This window comes from Pseudorca crassidens, chromosome 5, assembly GCF_039906515.1.
Source record: "Pseudorca crassidens isolate mPseCra1 chromosome 5, mPseCra1.hap1, whole genome shotgun sequence".
NCBI classification, from domain to species: Eukaryota; Metazoa; Chordata; class Mammalia; order Artiodactyla; family Delphinidae; genus Pseudorca; species Pseudorca crassidens.
The window spans coordinates 7,632,394-7,653,881 of record NC_090300.1 but is presented as its reverse complement, the minus strand read 5'-3'; the positions used below and the strand labels follow the sequence as shown (position 1 = coordinate 7,653,881).

Here is a 21,488-nt window from a genome sequence, read left to right as displayed (position 1 = left end):
ATGATCTTGTAGAACTAGGAGAGGTGAAGGAGGGAGAGAGGATTCACACTGCTCCAGCTCCTGCTGGGGGCCAGGCCTGGTGTTGAGGGTTACCTTGTAGTACAGTCATCACAGCCCCTATGGGGATAGCTGTTGTTTCCCCATTTTTGCACATGAGGAACCTGAATCCCAGAGATGCTACGTTGATCTGTCCAAAGTCAGGATTCCAGCCCAAGTCCAGCTACTCCCAAAACCACATATTCTTTTTACAGTACAGCTCCTGGATCTTGGTACTAGAATGGGCCTTAGAAATCAGCTAGTTTAAGTCTCTCACTTTGTCAGGAAATAGAGGCTCAGAGTAGCAAGCAACTTACGCGAGATCATTCGCTGCCTAGTAGCATTCTTCTGTGCTGTAGTCAACACAAAGAATCTTATTACCTGTTTCTAAAATTATTTTTGTAATAAACCCCAGTCTCCTCATCTTTTATTTTTTTGTCTGACTTCAGATCCTATTTTTTTAATATACAGTTTTTAAAGGTTCCACTCCATTTACAGTTATTACATATGTTGGCTGTGTTCCCCGTGTTGTACAGTACATCCTTGTAGCCTGTCTTACACCCAAAATAGTTTGTACCTCCCCCTCCCCTGCCCCAAGTTGCCTCTCCCCACTGGTAACCACTAGTCTGTTCTCTATAGAGGTGATTCTGTGAAGGATGGAAGTAACAGAGCTTTTAAGGTACCTTTTTTAGGTAAAGGAAGGAGGCAACTGGAAACTATATATACAAACGTGTGTTTTTTTCCTGTAGCTGCTGTACCAAATTAACTCAAACTTTGTGGCTTAAAACAACTGCAGTTTCTTTCTTACAGTTCTGGAAGTCAGAAAACTAAAATTAGGGTGTCAGCAGGGCTGCATTCGCTCTGGAGGTTTCAGGGGGAATCTGTTTCCTTGCATTTTCCAGCTTCTAGAGACCAGCGGCATCCCTTAGCTCATCCCTTAGGCCTCTTCCCTCACATCACTCCGACGCCTTCCTTCTGTCATCACATCCCCTACTGATCTTCCTGCCTCCCTCTTATAAAGCTGTTTTGATGATATCAAGCCCACCAGACAATCCAGGGCAATCCCCCCTTCTCAAGGTAACTTAATCACACCTGCAAAGTCCCTTGTAAAGTAGCGTATTCCCAGGTTCCAGGGGTTAGTACAGGGACATCTTCGGGGGGATAGGGCTTTATTCTGTCCAGCACACACACACTCACACACACACATACACGCATGCACACACACACATATGCCTGTGTGGGTATTTATGTATCACACATAAATTAAGACCCCTCTCATCCAGAATTATCTGGGAATTAGCCGTTCTGGATAAATTAGTTTTCTGTATCACTATATGCAAATCGTGTTTTAAAACTTTCTTAGTATATGGAAAATGTCTGAAATGTGCTGTCTTCCTGACTTTGAAAATGGGATCCTCTGTAATTCTCCCTCTCCTTGAGGAATTGAGGGCTACCGTTGTAAAACATCAATATTGAGCTGAGCTTCAAATACAGCGGTAAATGCAAGGGCAGGAACAACCCTGTGATAATTTTGGGAGGACTAGAAGATCCGCAAGGCCATAAAAAACACTGACGTGGCTTGGCGTGAGGTTACGGCTGTCACCGTGAATGGGGTTTGGAAGAACCTTTGCCCGCAGTTTGTTCACGCTTTTCGTGGATTTGAGAAGGTGAATGAGGAGTCCAAAGAGGTCGTCAGCAGCGTAGTGACCCTCAGCGAGAAGCCGGAGCCAGATCTGCAAGGGGACGACTTCATGGAACTCCTTGTCGTGCAACACGAGGGGCTTACTAATGCAGACCTGATGGAATTGGATCTTCATCCAGCGAAAGGATGAAGAGAGACAAGAGGAAGAAGAAGTAACTGAAGAACCGAAGGGATTCACGATGCAGGAAATGGCAGGGGATTTTCTTTATTTGAGGAGGCGCTGTTAGTTTTTGAGGTACAGGATCAGAAGGTAGAACGGTACACGGAGGTTGCAGCAGCCGCTCAGAATGCAACCCAGTGCTACCGTGTCATCTATGACGAGAAAAAAAGAGCTACTACCCAGGCATCGCTGGATCGATTTTTCAAGAGGATGGATAGAATTGAATCCAGCAAGGAACCAGATCCTGCGCCATCAGCGTCAGGCGTGAGTGACACTGCAGCTGGCCCTCCGTCCCCTATTGCTGAAGATCCTTCAGCTCTGCCATCTCCCACCTCCCCTCCCTCCTCCAGTCAGTAACTCTTCTTGCCTGTTCCCTCGATGCCAGCCCCTGTGTGCCAGCTGCTGTACTGCACTACTGTACTTTTCAAGGTACTGCACTGTAAGATTTAAAATGTTTTCTTTATTTTTTGTGTTTGTGTTTTATGTATTATTTGTTTGAAAAGTATTACAGCCTATTACAGTACAGTATTATGTAGCCAATTGTGTTAGTGGGGTACCTAAGCTAACTTTATTGGATCTCCCAACACATTCCGTTTGTATGTAAGGGACTTACTGTAATTAGAAATTGGCAGAAAACATACACATCCTCTCTCATGGAAGAGAGTATCCAGATAACAATTAATCACATGAAAACGTGTTCAACATCATTAGCAGCTAAGGAAATGCAAATTAAAGCCTCAATGAGGTATCACTGAACCCTAGCGGAATGGCTAAAATAAAGCACGTTGATAGCACTAAATGCCGGTGAGGACGCAGAGAGACTGGATCACTCCGCTGGCGAGCATGTAAAATGGTACATCTGCTCCGGAAAGAAGTCTGGCAGCTTCTTATAACGCTACATATGAGCTCACCGTACATCCCAACAATTGCACTCTTGGACATTTGCCCCAGAGAAATAAAAACTTACGTTCACACAAACACAGAGAAACGTCCATACCAGCTTGATTTGTCATAACTAAAAACGGGAAGCAATCCATTGTCCTTCAGTGGGTAAATGGTTAAACAAACTGGTGCATCCATATCGTGGATTACTACTCAGCAGTAAAGCAGCGAAGTCTTGATACATGCAACGACTTAGACGGATCACAAGAGTATTGTGCAGAGTGAAAAGCATCCAGTTTCAAAAAGTTACATCCTGTATGATTTCAATTATATAGCCTTCTTGAAATGACAGAATTATAGAGAGAGGAATAGAGTTGTGTTTGTTGGGAATTCAGAAGTCGGGGGAGGACTGTGGCTAGTGAAGGGTCTCACAAAGGATGTTTGTGATGGACTGTTCTGTGTCTCGACAGCGGCGATGCGCACACAAATCTACCCGTGATACAATTGCATAGGAACACGTATATCCATCAGTACATGGATCCATCCTCTGTGTTGGTATCACTCTCCTGTGATATTGGGGGAAAGTGGGGGAAGGATGTAGGTGATCTGTCTGTATTCTTTCCTACAACCGCATGTGAATCTGTACTTAGCTCAGAATTAAAAGTTTTTTAAAAAAATAAAAGAACAGGCATTGAGGCTGAACGGGAGAGCATGGACTTTTGGATCAACAAGGTTGTGTTCAGATTCCGGCTCCACCACTTACAAGCTGTGGGACCATGAGCCAGTTCTTAACCTCTCTGTGCCTCAGTTTCTTCATTTTTTTTTTTACCACAATAAATTTAGTGAACATTCATTATCTCATATAGATCCAAAGTTAAAGAAATAGGGGAAAATAATTTTATTTAAAAAATGTATTTTTATTTTCTTAAACCCTTAGGATTTGCTCTCTGAACCACTTGCATACATAACGAACAGCAGTGTTTACCATGTTGTACATTATGTCCCTAGTGCTTATGTATCTTACTGGGAGTGTGTGTCTTTTTTTTTTTTTTTTTTTTTTGGCTGCCTTGGGTCTTCGTTGCTGCGTGCTGGCTTTCTCTAGTTGTGGCGAGTGGGGGCTACTCTTCATTGCGGTGCGCGGGCTTCTCATTGCGGTGGCTTCTCTTGTTGCGGAGCATGGGCTCTAGGCACATGGGCTTCAGTAGTTGTGGCACGCGGGCTCAGTAGTTGTGGCACGTGGGCTCAGTAGTTGTGGCTTGCGGGCTCTAGAGCACAGGCTCAGTAGTTGTGGCGCACGGGCTTAGTTGCTCCGCGGCAATGTGGGATCTTCCCGCACCAGGGCTCGAACCCGTGTCCCCTGCATTGGCAGGCGGATTCTTAACCACTGTGCAACCAGGGAAGTCCCTGGAAGTGTGTATCTTTTGACTGCCTTCACCCAGTTCCCCCTCTGCCCACAAATCTGATCCTTTTTCTGTGAGTTTGTTTTTGAAGTATAGTTGACCTACAACACTGTCTTAGTTCCTAATACACAATATAGTGATTCAGTATTTCTGTACATTTCAAAATGATCCCCACAATCAGTGTAGTTACAATATGTCACCATACAAAGGATATTACATTATGATTGACTATATTCCCCACACTCTACATTTCATACCTGTGACTCATTTATCTTGTAATTGCAAGTTTATCACGTACCTTTAATCTCCTTCACCAATTTCTCTCCTCTCCCCACCAACCTCCCTTCTGGCAACCACCTGTTTGTTCTCTGTATCTGTGACTGCTTCTGCTAAGTTTGTTCATTTGTTTTGTTTTTTAGATTCCACATGTAAGTGAAATCATACAGTATTTATCTTTCTCTGTCTGATTGATTTCACTTAGCATTATACCCTCTAGGTCCATCCATATTGTTGCAAATGGCAAGATTTCATTCGTTTTTATGGCTGAGTAATATTCCAGTGTGTGTGTGTGTACACTACATCTTTATTCATTCATTTATCGACGAACACTTACGTTGCTTCCATATCTTCTATTGTAAATAATACTGCCATGAGCATAGGAGTGCATATATCTTTTCAAATTAGTGTTTTCCTCTTCTTCAGATAAATGCCCAGGAGTGGAATTGCTGGATCATATCATAGGAATATAAATTGGTGCAGCAACAATGGAAAACAGCATGGAGATTCCTCAGTTTCTTTATTTAATAAAATTTTTTTGTTTTATTGAGATATAATTGACATATAACATTGTATTAATTTTAGGTGTACAACACACTCATTTGATATAGGTATATATTTTGAAATAAGTACCACAGTAAGTTTAGTTAGCATCTACCAGCCTCACATACTTACAGCTTCTTTTTAAAGTGAGTACGATAATAATGCTTCCCTCCTTTACTCATTTTGATGATTAACTGGCTCAGAGTAGTCTGAGCTAGGTTTTTCTCTTTTTTTACATTTTATTGGAGTATAGTTGATTTACAGTAGTTGTGTTAGTTTCAGGTGTACAGCAAAGTGATTCAGTTATACATATATATACATATATCCATTCTTTTCCCATATAGGTTATTACAGAGTATTGAGTAGAGTTCCCTGTGCTATACAGTAGGAGTTTGAGATTAACATACACACATTACTATGTAAAATAGGTAACCAACAAGGATCTACTGTATAGCACAGGAAACTCTACTCAGATAGGTTTTAAAAATATGGTATTATAGACAAAAGCCACTCATCACGTACACTGGATCATAAAAGTATTTTGTCTTTTCATCTAGCACTTAAATAGCTAGGTACTCTCACTTCTCTGCAGAATTTTAATATCACAGGTATTCTCTATTTTATTAACTTCTGCCCATTCCTCTCTACTTTCATGGGATATACTCTCTTCTTTTTTCTTCCTTTGGGCACAACTCAGGAAACTTCTTCCTTTTTAATATATGCATTTGAAACTGTAGATTTCTCTTTCATTAACTGTTTTAGGCAAATCACAGATTTTGGTATTGGCAACCCAACATTTTCGCTGTCACTCAGTTATAAACATAGCTGATTTTTTTTCTTTGATCCAAGAATTATTTGAAAATGTATTTTTCAGTTTGCAAATGTATGAAGGGGAACCTTAATGGTCTTAATAATTTTTGGAAATACGTTAAGCTTTCTTTGTGGCTTAGCATGTGATCAGTTTTTATAAATGTTTCTTACGTGCTTGGAAAAGAATAAGTATCCTTTAGTTGTTGAGCATGGAATTTCATCTTCATTCAGTACCTTAATTTTGTTAATTTGGCTTTTCATATTTTCAGTATCCCATTCCTGGGCATATATCTGGAGAAAACCATAATTTGAAAGGATACATGCACCCCAATGTTCATGGCAGCACTGTTTGCAATAGCCAAAACATGGGAGCAATCTAAACGTCCATCGACAGAGGAATGGATAAAGAAGATGTGGTACATATATATATATGTGTGTGTGTGTGTGTGTGTGTGTGTATACACACACACACACACACACATATACAATGGAATATTACTCAGCCACAAAAAAAGAATGAAATAATGCCATTTGCAGGCACATGGATGGACCTAGAGATTAACATACTAAGTGAAGTAAGTCAGACAGAGAAAGACAAGTATCATGTGATATCACTCATATGTGGAATCTGATTTTTAAAATTGATACAGATGAACTTATTTACAAAACAGAAACAGACTCACAGATTTCAAAAACAAACCTATGGTTACCAAAGGGGAAATGTGGGCTGGGAGGGATAAATCAGAAGCTTGGGATTAACATACACACACTACTATATTTAAAATAGATAACCAACAAGGACCTCTACTGTATAGCACAGGGAACTCTACTCAATATTCTGTGATAACCTATATGGGTAAAGACTCTGAAAAAGAGTGAATATATGTTTATGTATAACTGACTCACTTAGCTGTACACCTGAAACTAACACAACACTGTAAATCAACTATAATAAAATTTTATGAATAAATAAATAATGTGTCTATTTATATCAACTTTACATTTTCTTCTAGGTTACCTTCCGAACCAGAATTTATCACTGTAATATTAACAGCCAAGGCGTGATCTGTCTGGACATCCTGAAAGACAACTGGAGTCCGGCCCTCACCATTTCTAAAGTTCTCCTGTCCATCTGCTCTCTTCTTACAGACTGCAATCCCGGTAAGAGACTTGTAATCCAGTGTAGAATTGGAGCTACTCAAGGCTTGAATGTCAGACCTTAGTAATTTGTTTACCACCGCCAATACTACCACTAGCACTATTATTTTTATTCTTATTGATCTTAAATTTTCATAGTTTGTAACTGCTTTCTTTTTCAATTCAGTCTGGTCATTGGTCTTTCAAAAACTTATTATTTGCCAAGAAGGAAAAAGCATAGTGTGATAAGCATGAATGAAAAATCATTTTAGATGGGGAAGTGCATTTAAAGAATGCGTTACAGGGGCTTCCCTGGTGGCACAGTGGTTGAGAGTCCGCCTGCCGATGCAGGGGACACAGGTTCGTGCCCCGGTCTGGGAAGATCCCACATGCCGCGGAGCGGCTGCGCCCGTGAGCCATGGCCGCTGGGCCTGAGCTAATAATAAAAATTCAAATTGAATAGCTAGATGTTTAATTAGGTGCCTACCAGAAGATGTTCACTTGGGAAACGTGGGCTATTAAAATCTGACAGCCACCAGGCAGCACCACACAGACGTCACCATTTTCGCATCTCAATAATCGTGCATCCTTACAAGCTATTAGGGCCAAAAAACTCCTGAACTAGGAAATACCCAAAAAGTCAACGAGGAAATACAGCTTCCCAGGAAACCTGAAAAGAGCCTATGGCCAAGCCCTGAGGCTTGCTGGTGTGCTTAATACTGAAAATTCTTACTTCCTGTCTTCCTAGATGCACGATTACATCTTTGACCAGCTTCTTTTAACTAAAAGACTAACCAACTGCCAATTTTTTTACATATTTGGGTGTATTTTGGAAAATACAAAAATCCAAAGGTTTTTCATTGGGATTTTCATTGATGTTCTCAATGAGAAATTCTTCATTGAGTAGTTAATTAATAGTCTTAATGTTTTTTGAGATTCCATCTACCATGTTCAGGAATGAACTCACTAGATAAGTGAAGTTTTAGACGAGAGAAATGGCAAATGGGAATCGAGGTCTCTCTTAGGTCCCTGGCTGGTTAATAAAACGTGAAGAAATTATCATCTTTTCCATTTTTGTATGTTTGTTGTTTTTCAATAATAAAAATTTTTTTAGTGAAGGCATTTAAAAGCAATCTAATTAAATTGTGATATATGTAGACTATATATAACAAATTAATGGTTTTAACACCAAAAAGAAAATATAGTTGTGCAAGATCATTATAAAATATTTTTTAAATTAATTCGTACTTCATGCCAGATAGTGAAGTTCAATTATGATGTACTAATTTAAAACTAAACGACAAATACTTTGTTTTTTCAGTCTCACTATTCCCATTTCAATCCTGTTTATCTCTGTGACTGTATAACCTCATTTGGAGGTCTTGTCTTAAAAAGGCTTTTTGTGTGTGTGCTATTTCCTTTCGGAAATGTTGCAACGTGGGGCTACATCTGCCTCCCCACTCTCCAGAAAATACTTCTTCTGGGGTTTGCTGAAATTTGGAGACGAGGGGTTTTTCTGTTTTTTAGAGAAAAAATTTATTTTGAGAGGTAAGTCACTTATTCAGGAAACTTTTGGTGTCACGTTATCATGCCCTACACCTTAAACTCACAGTGTTATATGTCGGTTATAGCTCCATAAAACTGGGGAAAAAAGAAAGAAAGCAAAAAAAGACTTCTGAGACTCTACTATTTATGAGGCACTTCTGAGCCTCACACAAGGTGAATAAGAAGTCTTCACTTCTTATACATGGAATAAGGTGTCACTTCACACTTAGAGAAAACTTGGTGCTGAGAGGCAGTCCTTACCCCAGAGGGAACCACGTGAGCTGAAATGGACCCATCACCTCATTCTCTTCTCTATGGAGGTGACGCTCCCCCAGAGCCTTCTCTCAGCAGTCAAGAAAGGTTTCTGTTCCGTAAGTTAGAGTTTTTTCTGTGTCTCAGAAAATTAGAGACACATTCTGCAAAAAAAATTAAAAAATCACCCCTGGCTAAAGCAAAATCACATAAATAGGATAAATAGATTTTGAAAATTATGCTATGAATAGTAAGAAAAAACCTAAAGCTAGTAATGTTCCTTAAGTGTCACCAACTAGAGATAGCCTATCTGGTATAAGAATAGAATACTCTCTGTAAAATACATGGTAACAAACTAAGTGTTCATACTTTAACACACATAAAAAAGGTTTCTAATCGGCACATCATTTACAGGTACGTTCACACTTCTGGGGTTTTAAACAAAGTTATCAAAAACAAGTCAAAAAAGCCCATTGTTTTGTTCAGTGGATTTATTTCACACTGTTTTCTGGTACACTTCCTTCTAGTCTCTGTTGATTTTTCTCCCTAGATTTATGTTAAACTTCAATCTAACCTATTTTCAAACAGTCACAAATGTAAGTTTGATAGACTATGAATAAAGATTTTCTTACACTGAATCTGCAGACCTATTTTAACACCAGAAGTGCTGTCAGCTCAGAAGCAGGCTTTGCATGAAGACACAGATTTAACCAGCTTTATAAGGGCTCCCACTCTTGTTCCTGCATGAACTGGGGGGTTTTTTTCATCTTTTTTCATATTTTTCTCATAATTTACATTTGTCTCTTTCAAGAATCTTCGGTCCATTCAGAGCAGATGTTTTGTGTTTCCGTGTGGGGCTGCACACCCTTTCTTGCATGGTATTGATAGTCAGCAGATATAGATTTAAAAACCAGCTCCACTGTTCATTACCTGTGTGACCTGGTACCAGCCATTTAACTTTGCTCACCCTCCGTTCATTATATCAAACGGACGTTATCCTCAGCTGCACCTAAATCACAGGATTCCTGTGAGTTTAAAATGAGATGGCGTATGTGAAAGCCCTCTGTCAGCATAATGGATTGTTCTTGATGTTATCTCTCAGAATATTTAGGACTCCAAATGGGCATCCATTTGATGTGATAAGTACCCACTCAGCTGCATTTAACTGAGAGAAGATAGTATTAAATAATCTCTAACAAGCACCACCTCCTCAGCATGGACCCTCTTGGATTTTTTAATCTGAAAAAAAAGCCTAGTCCTGAATTAGTAGTGCCGAGACTATATTATCTCTTGGGAAGGATTATCTGTCAGGTGGCAGATGTCCAACCGTTACCAGCCAGTGGACGGGTGCACCAGGGGTAACTGTTCTGTTCCCAGCAGGTCTGTTCTAGGCAGGTCTCCCTGTTCACACTTCACAGGGGTGTTTATTGGGCCTGCCGTGACACTCTGCCTAGTCAGGCATAGCTGGCTGCCAGAGTATGGCTGTGACACACTGCTGGGGGCAAAGGGACAGCCAGAGGAGAGGAGGTTGATGGGCTCAGAAGGTCAGCACCAGCCTCCCGGCTCCTCTGCCTGTGGTCCTGCCTGGTGAACATGATGTAATCCATGAATTGCTGAAGTTTACAGTAGGAAACACGTTTCCATCTTTCATGGCAGAGCCCCTGTTTGTAAACACTCTCTTCTCAAGCGTGTATAAAACTTAAGCTCTGTTCTATTTAATGTCCTCTTTCAAAGTTGGTTTTTGCTGTTTCGTGGTTGCCTTTTCAAACTCTTAGCTGTTTTAGCATATCCTTTATATGAAATCTGTTGATTTATTATTTAAAATCTGCCTATATAACCGTCTTCAGGCCTATTAATAATGGGTATTTTCCCTCATACAAAATGAACTATACTGGGAACACTGACAGTTATGAGATAAAATAAGGTCAACAGTTTTCCTGTCCCAAATGCTTTATTCACAGAGTAATGTCCAGAAATATTAGTAATTTTTTTTCATAAATCTGCGTAACATCTGGCATCATTAATCTCAGTTCTTTCTGCTCTACTACTGTTGCTTTCTAAAGTGTTATGAACTTGTTTGATTCTTTTGTTGTGGTGGTGGTTCCCTAAGTGCTGAAATGGAAGATGTTGGCATTTCATAATATGGGGAAATTCTGAAAAGACAACTTGGTAGTTATAAACTTTTTTGTTCCACACTCTCAGTTCATTTGTACCTAAGCCTCTGTTTCTGTGGTGTGTTCTTAATAGAACCATTCAGGCCTTTTTTTTTTTTTTTTTTTTTTTTGCTGCAAATCTCTACTGAGCTGCTAAGCTTTCCCCTTCATTCTGACTGTGACCCTCAGGCTACTAACTCCTCTCTGCCTCAGCCTTCTGGTCTGTATAATAATGTAGGCATAATGATAGTGCCTACCTTAGGAGACATCATGAGATTCTTGTGAACTGGTTTGATTCTAAATGTGATTCTGACACTGTATCATGCAAAAATTCCCCCCCAAAAAACATATACCACTTAGGAGATGATCGGAAATTGGAAAACCAAGTATTGGATATTGAGGAATGATTGCCAGAAATTTTTAGGCATAATAAAACAGAATTGTGAGGCTGAATTTTTTATCTGTCCTCTCCTTTTAGAGATCCATACTGAGTACTTTGCAAATACACTCTGTGTATTTCATTCCCTGATAATCTGCTTCACACTCCAGGCTGCCTGCGGTGAGCCTGGCCAGCAGGGTCCCGCGTCCATAAACAGCCGAGAGGTCGTCGTCCACCACTTTCCAAGCAGGCAGAACGCCCCAGGCTAGGTCACTTGAAGACGCTCTGAGCACACCCACAATCGTCACGCTCCTCCCCTCCCCCGCATCATCTGCCGAATGAAATCAAGGATCGGGTGCTCCCAGTCTCAGATTTATGCAGATCTTTATTAGAACAACAAGTGGAGCTAAGAATGGCAGCTAATTAACCCTCCGCCTTACACAGCGATTAAGCCAAGGGTGCACGCAGCTGCAGCTTCCCTGGCGAGAGTTCCGTTCTTCCCAGATGCAGCAAACGGAGGGAGGAATCTGCTCCCCGGGACCCTTTGATAGGGTTCAAATGGCCTCCTCCCTCCCCAGCATCACAGCCCTTAGCTCCAGATCTCTTATGGCCTGTTTTTAAACAACTAATACAATCCTTATCCACCAATTGTCTCAGATACATTAACTTTGATTGTTACCAATTGCTTGTCTTTGCCCTGGTTATGATTCCATAGTAAATTGTGTTACTATTAAATATTAAACTTTTTGATAGTGACTGCTGAGGGGTGGGGACCATAAAATAGGATTAATTATTTCAACACAGATGTATTTGTGTGGATTATTCACACTAAGTTTGTGAGCTCTTAGGCTGATGCAAGGTACACAATGGAATTTAAGAGAATTCCGTTGCTTACAACAGCAGCGCAAACCTTGCTTCCGCATACCCCATTCTACTCCTACACTTGAGAACTGGCAGAGAACAGTTTATTTAACTTAAGTTTAGGGAAAGCTGTAAAAGTGATAAGCCTACCTGTTTTCAAAGCAGGCTATCTTAACGGGAATGCAAAAAAAAATTGATTTTTCTAGAACAGACATTACAAATGGCTACGTAGACATCAGATATCTTCTGATACCTATGACTTTTTTTAAAGTGAGAAACTTATAATGTAGAAATACACGGTACCACATACAGCTAACTTCAGACTGTTTTCCTTGTTTGTGAAGAATTGGCTTCTCTTCTAGAATATTACATGTTGAATTCCAAAAGCCATTCCAATCAGTACTTCCAAATATAGATGTAAATAAACTATAATTTGTAGTCATTTATCTTCCCTGATGCCTTATACAAGAAAGAGAAAGCTGTAGTTATATGTAGTTAATTAAACTACCTGGTATTTTAAATACCAGGAGTTAAATGGGGACCAAAAAAATGTATAAAGGGCTTTGGGTTCTGGCTCAGAGTTCGCTGTAGACTCCTGGGGTCACTGCCCCGTCTTGCCCCATCGGTGCCCATAAGCTTACTCAGATCAATTTGGAAATATGCTGTCTAGGGTGTGGAGGTTCTAGAAGAACTGAGGCTTCATTGAGAAGGATGAATAAAACCAGGGAATGTGCATCATTAAAGAAAACGACGTTTCAGTTTTGCGAATGAAAGATGTTTCACAGAAATTATTCTGTACCATCATAAATTAGGTTAGAAAAAACCAGAAAATAGAAATTCTGAGATATTCACCTTGACCTATATATTTATAATTGTGACTCTTGAATGCTATTAAAAGGATTGTCTCCCTACCTTGTCACTCTGTAAAAAGAAACCCTTTATAGTTATCTTACAAGGTATACTGGCGTATAATAATGAAACTGAAAGATCCAGTTGTAACATTTTGTCAAAGGATGATTTTCTCGGAAATATAGAATGATAAAGGAAACTTAAAATTACCTGATCATGGGTTCAGACTTTGGATTGCCATGTAGTGAAACAAGGGAAAAGGATTCCTCTTTGAGACAAAGAGTTGCCAGGTAAGGATTGGGGGCTTTAGCGTGTAGGTGAGAGATAGAGGTGCAAGTGTCCTAATCAGCCTTTGGTGTTTCTATTGATGCTTCATGTAGGCAAGTCTTTTTTTTTTTTTTTCTGCCCGTAGACATAAAATAAACTTTATTTTTAGAGCAGTTTTAGTTTTACCGCAAAATCGAGCAGCAAGTACAAAGTGTTTTCATATACGCACACCCACAGCCTCCTCCGCTGTCAGCATCCTGCACCAGAGTGTGCATTTGTTACAGTCAATGGACCTGCATATAGGCTTATCCCTCAGTGTGCGTAGATTACGTTAGAGCTCACTTCTGGTGTTGTACACTCTACAGGTTATGTCAAGTGCATGATGATATGTACTGTTACAGCACCACATAGAATAGCTTCGCCGCCCTAAGAATCCTCCATGCGCCACCTGGTCATCCCTTTCTCATCCCTAAGCCCCAGCAACCACTGATCTTTTTCCTGTGTCCATAGTTTTGCCTTTTCCAGAAGGTCATATGTTGGAATCATACAGTATTTACCTTTTCAGATTGGCTTCTTTCAGTTAGTGATATGCATTTAAGGTGGCTCCATGTCTTCTCATGGCTTGATGGCGCATTTCTTTTTAGCTCTGAAAAATATTCCATTGTGCGGTTGTAGCACACTTTATCCATTCACCTACTAAAGGACACCTGGGCTCTCTGTTATTTTCCATGGATCTATTTATCTATTCTTTCACAGTGCCACACTGTTTTGATTACTGTAGCTTTATAGTAAATTTTGAAGTTGGAAAGTGTCCGTCCTGTGACTTTGCTCTTTTTCTTTAATATTGTGTTGGCTATTCTGGGTCTTTTGACTCTCCATATACTTTAGATTCAGTTTGTCGATATCCACAAAATATTGATAACTTGCTGGGATTTTGGTTGGGATTGTGTTGAATCTGTAGGTCAAGTTGTTAAGAACTAGCATCTCGACACATTGAGTCTTTCTATCCATAACACAAATAGCTCCATTTATTTAGTTCCTTTTTGATATCTTTAATCAGAGTTTTGTAGTTTTCCTCGTATAGATCTTGTACACATTTTGTTAGATTCATACCTAAGTATTTCCTTTTATCGGGTGCTAATGTAAATGATACGGTGTTTTTAATTACAAATTGCACTTGTTCATTACTGGAATATAGGAAAGTAATTGACTTTTGTACATCAACTTTGTGTCCAGTAGCATTGTTATAATTACTTATTATTTCTAGGAGAATTTTTTTGTCTCTCAGATTTTCTACCTAGACAGTCATGTCATCTGTGAAAAAATACAGTTTTATTTCTTCCTTCCTAATCCGCATACTATTTTTTTCATTTTCTTCTTTCCTTCTTCTTAGTTAGGACTCCCAGTGTAATGTTGAAAAGGAATAATGAGAGGGGACATTTTTGCCTCTTTCCTGACCTTGGTGAGAAAATGAAAACTTCCTCACCATTAAGTATGATGATTGCTGTAGTTTTTTTGTAGATTCTTAAAATCAAGTTGAGGACGTTTCCCTCTATTTCTAGTTTGCTGAGGGTTTTTTTCATGAATGGGTGTTGGATTGTCAGATGTTTTCTCTGCATCTATTGATACAATCACATGATTTTTCTTCGTTAGCCTGTTGATGTGGTGGTTTTACATTAATTCATTTTGTAATATTGAACCAGTCTTACATACCTGGGATAAATCCCACTTGGTGGTGATGTATACTTCTTCTTAGATATTGTTGCTAATATTTTGTTGAGGATTTTTGCATCAATGTTTATGAGAGATATTGGTCCGTAGTTTCCTTTTCTTTTAATGTCCTTGTCTGGTTTTAGTATTAGGGTAACGCTGGCCTCAGAATGAGTTAGGAAGTATTCCCTCTGCTTGTATTTTCTGGAAGAGATTGTAGAGAATCGTTATAATTTCTTCCTTAAATATTTGGTTAGAATTCATCAGTAAACCCATATGGGCCTGGTGCTTTGTGTTTTGGAAGGTCATTAATTACTGGTTCAATTTCTTTAACAGGTATAGGCAGTAGGCAAGTCTTTATCTGACATAACCTTCACTTTGCTATCTTTCCTGAACAGCCAATGTGTCTAGGTTAAAAAGAACATTAGCTGCTTATTATTCTTTTGCTAGATCATTGTCCAGAAATGCTGACCTCCAAAAGCTTTGTTGCTTTCATAGTTAAATATATCTCCTTCGTAGGTTTGGTTCTTTTAAAGATGGTAAAAACTAGACTTTACCGTATTTGTTGATATATGGGATGAGATGCACTTAAAACGTGCCCATAAAGTTTCACCTTCATAACTTAACTTAAGAAAAGGGCCATTGGGGAAATTGCTCCCAGTGGTGAATATGAAAATACAGCCTGGGATTTATCATCTTCCTGTTTTTTTTCTGGCTTCCATTTCCTTACCTCTGACCCAGGGAATAGCTGTGACCAGGGAAGAGCTGTGCTCTGGCGTTCCTAAAGCAGGAAGATGAATCCCAGGGTCGCAACTGCAATTCCGCTCTCTTTTTAACCATTGTGGAGTTGTCCACTCATCCTTTGTAAGGATTCTGATTGGTGTGTCCCACGACAGCATGTACAGTAAAAATCTCACCATTTCAGTATAATTAAGAAAAGGCCAGCCTGATTAGTTATTTTTTAATGAATTGTAGGACATTTTAAATGAGTGAAGACCGAATACTTTTAAGCACATATAGGGAACATTAGTAAAATGTTTAGACTGGATGCCCTGTAGACTCTGCTTTACCAAGGAAAGGGGTGGAAGTGGGTTTTTCACGTTCAGAAAAATACAGAAAATGGTTATAATGAACCCTAATATATCCCTCACCTAATACAGATTCAAAACTTACTTTTATTTAGGGTTGAGGTATTATTACAGGTTAGCAAGTACTCTTTTAGACAGGCTAACTAGTCTCAGATAATATTGCTTTCCACCATCCATTTTCACGGCAACCCTTTTTAAAAGGGATGAAACAGTCAACTTCAGGACGGGTTGTTGCCTCACAGTTATTAATATTCGTTACTGAAGGGTGCAGTGTGTGTTGCTGTGGACAGTAGGCCACTGAGTGAAGTCGTTTTTTTAAGGAGAAATGACGATAAACTATTTAAGTAACACACGTTTGACATCGTTACCATGCACTGTAGTGTTTTAATATGGAAACTTTAGAATTCTGAAACATAATAAAACACCTCTAATTGTCCAGAAATGCACTTGTGTGGACAAAACATTGGATGATTAACAGTTTGCCTTTTTAATTTGGATATTTGAGATCGTATTGTCTGGGGAGAAATATCATAATTATGGGAATTTGAAGAGTTCATGTAGCCCTACCAGTGTCTGGCACCCTTAACGGATCACCCGTCATCTTTATACTTTTCCTTATTTTCTAACTCAGCCTTCCATTCAAAATTGGGCCTGGGAAGGGGCTGTCAGTAACGGCATGTGCAATAATTCTTATATTAAAAAGAAGATGTTTCTAAAATGTCAGACTAATTATTCCTACCCAACAGCAATAACTTCTTTCTCTTTTTCTTCTCTTTCTGTTTGTCCTTTAAGAGGTCCTGGAGCCTCATGCTTATTATGCGTGTTGAATTTCTGGTTGTGTCATGTTGGTGAAGAATCCTGTACTAAGCAGTACAGGACTTCCTTTAAACCACAGGCATATGTCTTTCCACGACAGGTGTGTTCCTGGGAAAAAATTATAAATCAAAATATTTTTGGTGTATTTGAAGAACCTTTCTGCTGCAGAGTAGCCTATGGAGGAGCGAAATGAAGCACTTTTAAACTTGAGTAATAAACACCCCCATTTGTTTTTTCTTAAAAATGCAAGCGTTTTTTCCCCCTAATTCAGCACTGCCTTTCCTTTGAGGGCATTTCCCCAAATTAGTCATATTGTTTGTGATATTCAGGTGCCTAGGCCAGCTGACAGAAGCCTGCCAGCCGTGTGCCCAGTGGGCAAGCATGTAGGTAGGACCTTTTGGGAGGACTTCACATCAGTGAAGAGCTTCGTGGCCACACCTTACCCCGGCGACTGACTCTTTTGTGCAGACTGGCTCTTGTGATGGAAACGTGTTCATCCACAGTCTAATTCAAATACATAAGGGAAATTAGGATGAATGGAGACGTAGAGGACATGTCTTTACAGTATATTGAGCTTTGGATGCCAGCGTTAGGTTTTTATAAGAAAAACTCTAGAAAAGATCACTCAGCTACAGTGCATGAATAAATAACCCTGTTTCACTCGGGCAGTGACACGTAAGAGTACCAGCCACCCTGGTCCTCTGTAGAAGGGTGCATTTACCTGAGGAATGTGTGTGGTTTTTATCTAGGCAAGGGTCACACAGGGCTGGTGTATAGTAACTTCAGCCTTATCCGGAATAGTTTTGAGCCTGCAGAGAACGCATGCTTTCAATGGAGTTACATTCCAAATACTGTGGAGAAGGAATTCCCTGGCAGTCTGCGGTTAGGATGCCGAGCTTCCGCCGCAGGGGGCCCGGGGTCAGTCCCTGATTGGGGCACTAAAATTCCTCAAGCCACGTGGCGTGGCCAAAAACAAAATAAAAACAAACCAACACAAATACTGTGGGTAGCTTAGAGTTGGGATTCATCACATCTGAGCTCAAAATAGCCTGCGTCTAGTTCGGTAAAAGTTTTTAAGTGAAAGATTACTGTTTGTGGGAGGGTTTTGTTTGCTTGTTTGTTTAATTCTCTGGAAGAGTGATTAAAAGTTGCAGTTATTCTAACCAGGCAAAGAAGCCTTTGATTTGCATGCGAGAGTTGCGTTTGGGGAACTCATTTCTAGCCATGGGTATATTCATAGTGTTCATCGTGGAAGAGGGTATCTAAGGTGAAAAAGAAGGGGGTTATAGATGCATGTACTCCTTGATTATGTATCTGTAGTGGCTTTTTCTTTTTTCAAGTGGAAATATCTTTAGTGTATTTTCTTGTAAAAATAATGCATGCTTCTTAGTTTTTTCTTAAATGTCCTTTAAAGGTAAGTATTTAATTTTCCTTGGAGGCTCTTTGCTCTGCAAACTCCAATTCAGTGGGACTCAGCAAAGTATATTTGTCAGTTACATTTGTCTCATTATAATATGGTGTAGGTTTAGACTCACTGACCTCAACTTTTTAGCCCTGGCTTTGACCCGCTTCTGCTTAGCATTCCCCGTGCATATTTTCTTATCCCTTAATTAATATAAATCTAGACATGGATTCGCTGTTGCTACACATTTTGTTATAAAGTCATCTCTTGCTGTCCCTGCAATAATAACCTGTAATTTATTGCTTTGGAAGTTGATCTCATTAAAAAGTTGCTGTATATATTAACTCGTGATGGAAATTCTCTTCGATCTACTTTTTAGAAAATGTCACTTGAGGGTTTTCCTTGTTAGAAATCAGCAGTGATCTATTTTTTCTTTAGAGAAACACAGAGGAAATGATGGGGTGGTCTGAATCAGTACTTATCCATTTCTACACTCTCCCCAAACTGAAGTCTTCCTCCACTAAAATCAATTAATGAATGTATTTCTTAGTGTCAGAATTTAGTAAATTGTCTGTTTTTGAGGTGTTTTCCTCCCCATAAATTGTCTTCAAATCTTTAACATCTGATGGTCTTTTGGGAATTGGGTAAAGCTGTTGAAATATCTGTTCTGTCCTTGTCAGTGAAAGGCTCTGAAAACACAAATAAGAAATTGAAAAGTGAAGCAGACCCTCGGTATAAATAAACACCATCTTTACTCGCATGGAAATGTGTCTTTTACTCAGAACTCTTTAGCCAAAGAATGATTTAAAGACTATCTTTCCTTTACTTGAGTAATCTCTGAAGAGTCGAGGACATTTAGGCTAGATCTTAATTAACTTTTTCTTTATTTCTTAAATGAAGGTCATTTAAAGATAAAGATTACAGTGGTGGAAAAAGGGCTCATTAATTCTGCTGAATCTAGAGTAAAGCAAGATTTGTTTTAAATGATAGGGAAGGAATTATGCAAGACTTGTATATTTTAGGTCACAGGTCTTTCCTATTCCCCTAGATAACCTCTCCCAGTGGGTTTTTGTTTTGTTTTGTTTTTTACAGTTTAGAACCAGTAATAAGTTTCTCACTCTTTAAAATGAGCCGCCTTTCCTTCTGTACTCCCGTCTTTTTTTACTTTGGTCATGAGGTAGCACAGCACTGATTTAATGCTTAGTCACATCACTCCATTAACCCGTATAATGAATATGCGTACTAATTATACGTGCTGCTTTTCTGTACCTCTGTCCATGTTCTTTATTATGACTTACTCTGTTTCTGTTGTGATCATTTCATTGAGCATAAGTATTGATATTTTATTGCCAATCATTTGACTCTGTTTGGGCAGAGTAAGGTATATATAAGAGATTAAAGTTCTGCTATGGTAGGTTCACGGGGAACATTGAGATTAAAGTTCTGCTCTGGTAGGTTCCAAGGGGAACGACCCAGCATTCGCTGTTTGGCTTTATTGAGAGCTTCAGTCAGGAGAAACGTAACTGCATCAGGCTCTGCTAAGTGGTTTCGTTCCAACAACGAGAGGTATTTTTTTCTGTCTGTTGTCCAGCTGTCCTGTGGTCTCTGGGTCTCCACACACATAGAAAGGTACCCGCTCTTAATGCCAGGCAAGGATTTGCCCCAGGTGTCTTTTCTATCACTTAGAATATGTAGAAATTATGAGATGATTACGGAGCTGGGAATAGTCTGTGTAATTCTCTTAGATCTTCACTATATGCCACTCTTTTCGTTTTGGGCTGCACCTCGCAGCCTATGGGATCTTGGCTCCCTGACCAGGGATTAAACCCGCGCCCCCTGCATTGGAAGGCGAAGTCTTAACCACTGGACCACCGGGGAAGTCCCTGAGTTATGGGGTGGTGGTGTTTTTCTCTATACGCCACTTTTGAAACTCCAAGTGCTATTTCTTGGTTGGTTAATTTCTTTTGCAATTCAGACTTCTCTCCCCATTCAGTCCGTGTCTGTAATGTCGTGGTTTGTTAATACTTGTTGGTGGTCGATGGCACCGTTCTAACATTTACTGTCAGAAACACCTGTACCTGGTTTACGAATGACATAGCATGGATTTTACCTACTGTAAATTTTATAAGCGGATACATGTTTAAAATGTGATAACAGCGTGAAACACCCTCCAGGATGTTGACTGTCCCCCCACCCCTGCCTCCCCCACTCGGAAGGACCCCCCAGCCCAGAGGCCATGGGCCCCTGATAGCTTTTCTCTCGGCCCAAGTCCCCGTGTGGCTGTCACATTCCCCGTTCAGGAGACCCTTCCGGGAGGACCACCTCTGAGCTCACTGACACCACCCTGGCACACCGGGGAGGCCCCTCTGTGATCACACCGGCTGTTAAAGAGTCTTTACGCACAGAGGACTTGTTGATAAAGCAGCTCTGTGAGCAGGCTGGAGGGAAGAGCGATGCTCTTGAGGGAGAGCCCTAGACTCCCTCCTCCTGCAAACAGAAGCAGCCGGTGTCCGGTGAGCCACACTCCCACAGCGGCCTGTTCATCACCGCCTTCGGAAGAGCGCCCCCTTCAGGGATCCTAGCAGAAAAAGCGGTCGAGGAAGAGAACGGACCACATCAGAGGTCGTCCAAAACGTAGTGCAACCCAGATCACCTTTTGAAAGAGACAGATGCTGGAGCTTCACAAATGCTTTCTTCCTCACCTTTGACCCGCCCTCATTAGCCCAGGGGCTCTGCTGCACTTTACTTCCTGGGCTTCGTGATATAAAAACAGAGCACCTCTGCACAAACCCCGCCTGGGCCCCAGGCTCTGATTTGACTCCTCACTCAAGCGTGAAGGGCCCCCTATCCTCCGAAGCGATCACTGAGCTGGGTGCAGGGCGAAGTGAAGGGGACCAGCCACATACTTGTCTCTTGAGGACGGAGCTTTGTGGTGGGTGTCTCCTTGGTTATTCCTTCTCCTTTCTGCCTTTTCCTACTAGGCGGTCTTTTCTCTTTTATATGTATTTCCGGCCTCTTGGTTTTTCCGCTGATTCTTCTCTTTTTCTTTTCTTTTTTTATCCCTGTTGGTCACCTGCTGCCCTCCCTCTTTTTTTTTAATTGAAGTAGAGTACATTTGCAGTGTTAGTTTCAGGTGTACAGCATAATGATCCAATATTTTTATAAATTATACTTCATTTGAAATTATTACACAATATTGGCTGTATTCCCCATGCCAGAC

The 21,488-nt window shown here is 40.2% G+C and overlaps 1 protein-coding gene across 6 annotated transcripts in view; it reads left to right on the top strand.

Moving 5' to 3' along the window:
• The window catches only part of UBE2E2 (ubiquitin conjugating enzyme E2 E2), a 353,955-nt gene that overhangs the window by 297,720 nt on the left and 34,747 nt on the right, over nucleotides 1-21,488 (top strand). For all 6 annotated transcript variants that reach the window (XR_010943414.1, XR_010943415.1, XM_067737365.1 and 3 more), the window contains one exon: nucleotides 6,823-6,970. Coding sequence is in view for 4 of the 6 variants with exons in the window: in XM_067737365.1 (XP_067593466.1) it covers nucleotides 6,823-6,970 (148 nt within the window). In the remaining 2 variants the exon portion in view is untranslated. The remainder of the gene's footprint in view (nucleotides 1-6,822; nucleotides 6,971-21,488) is intronic.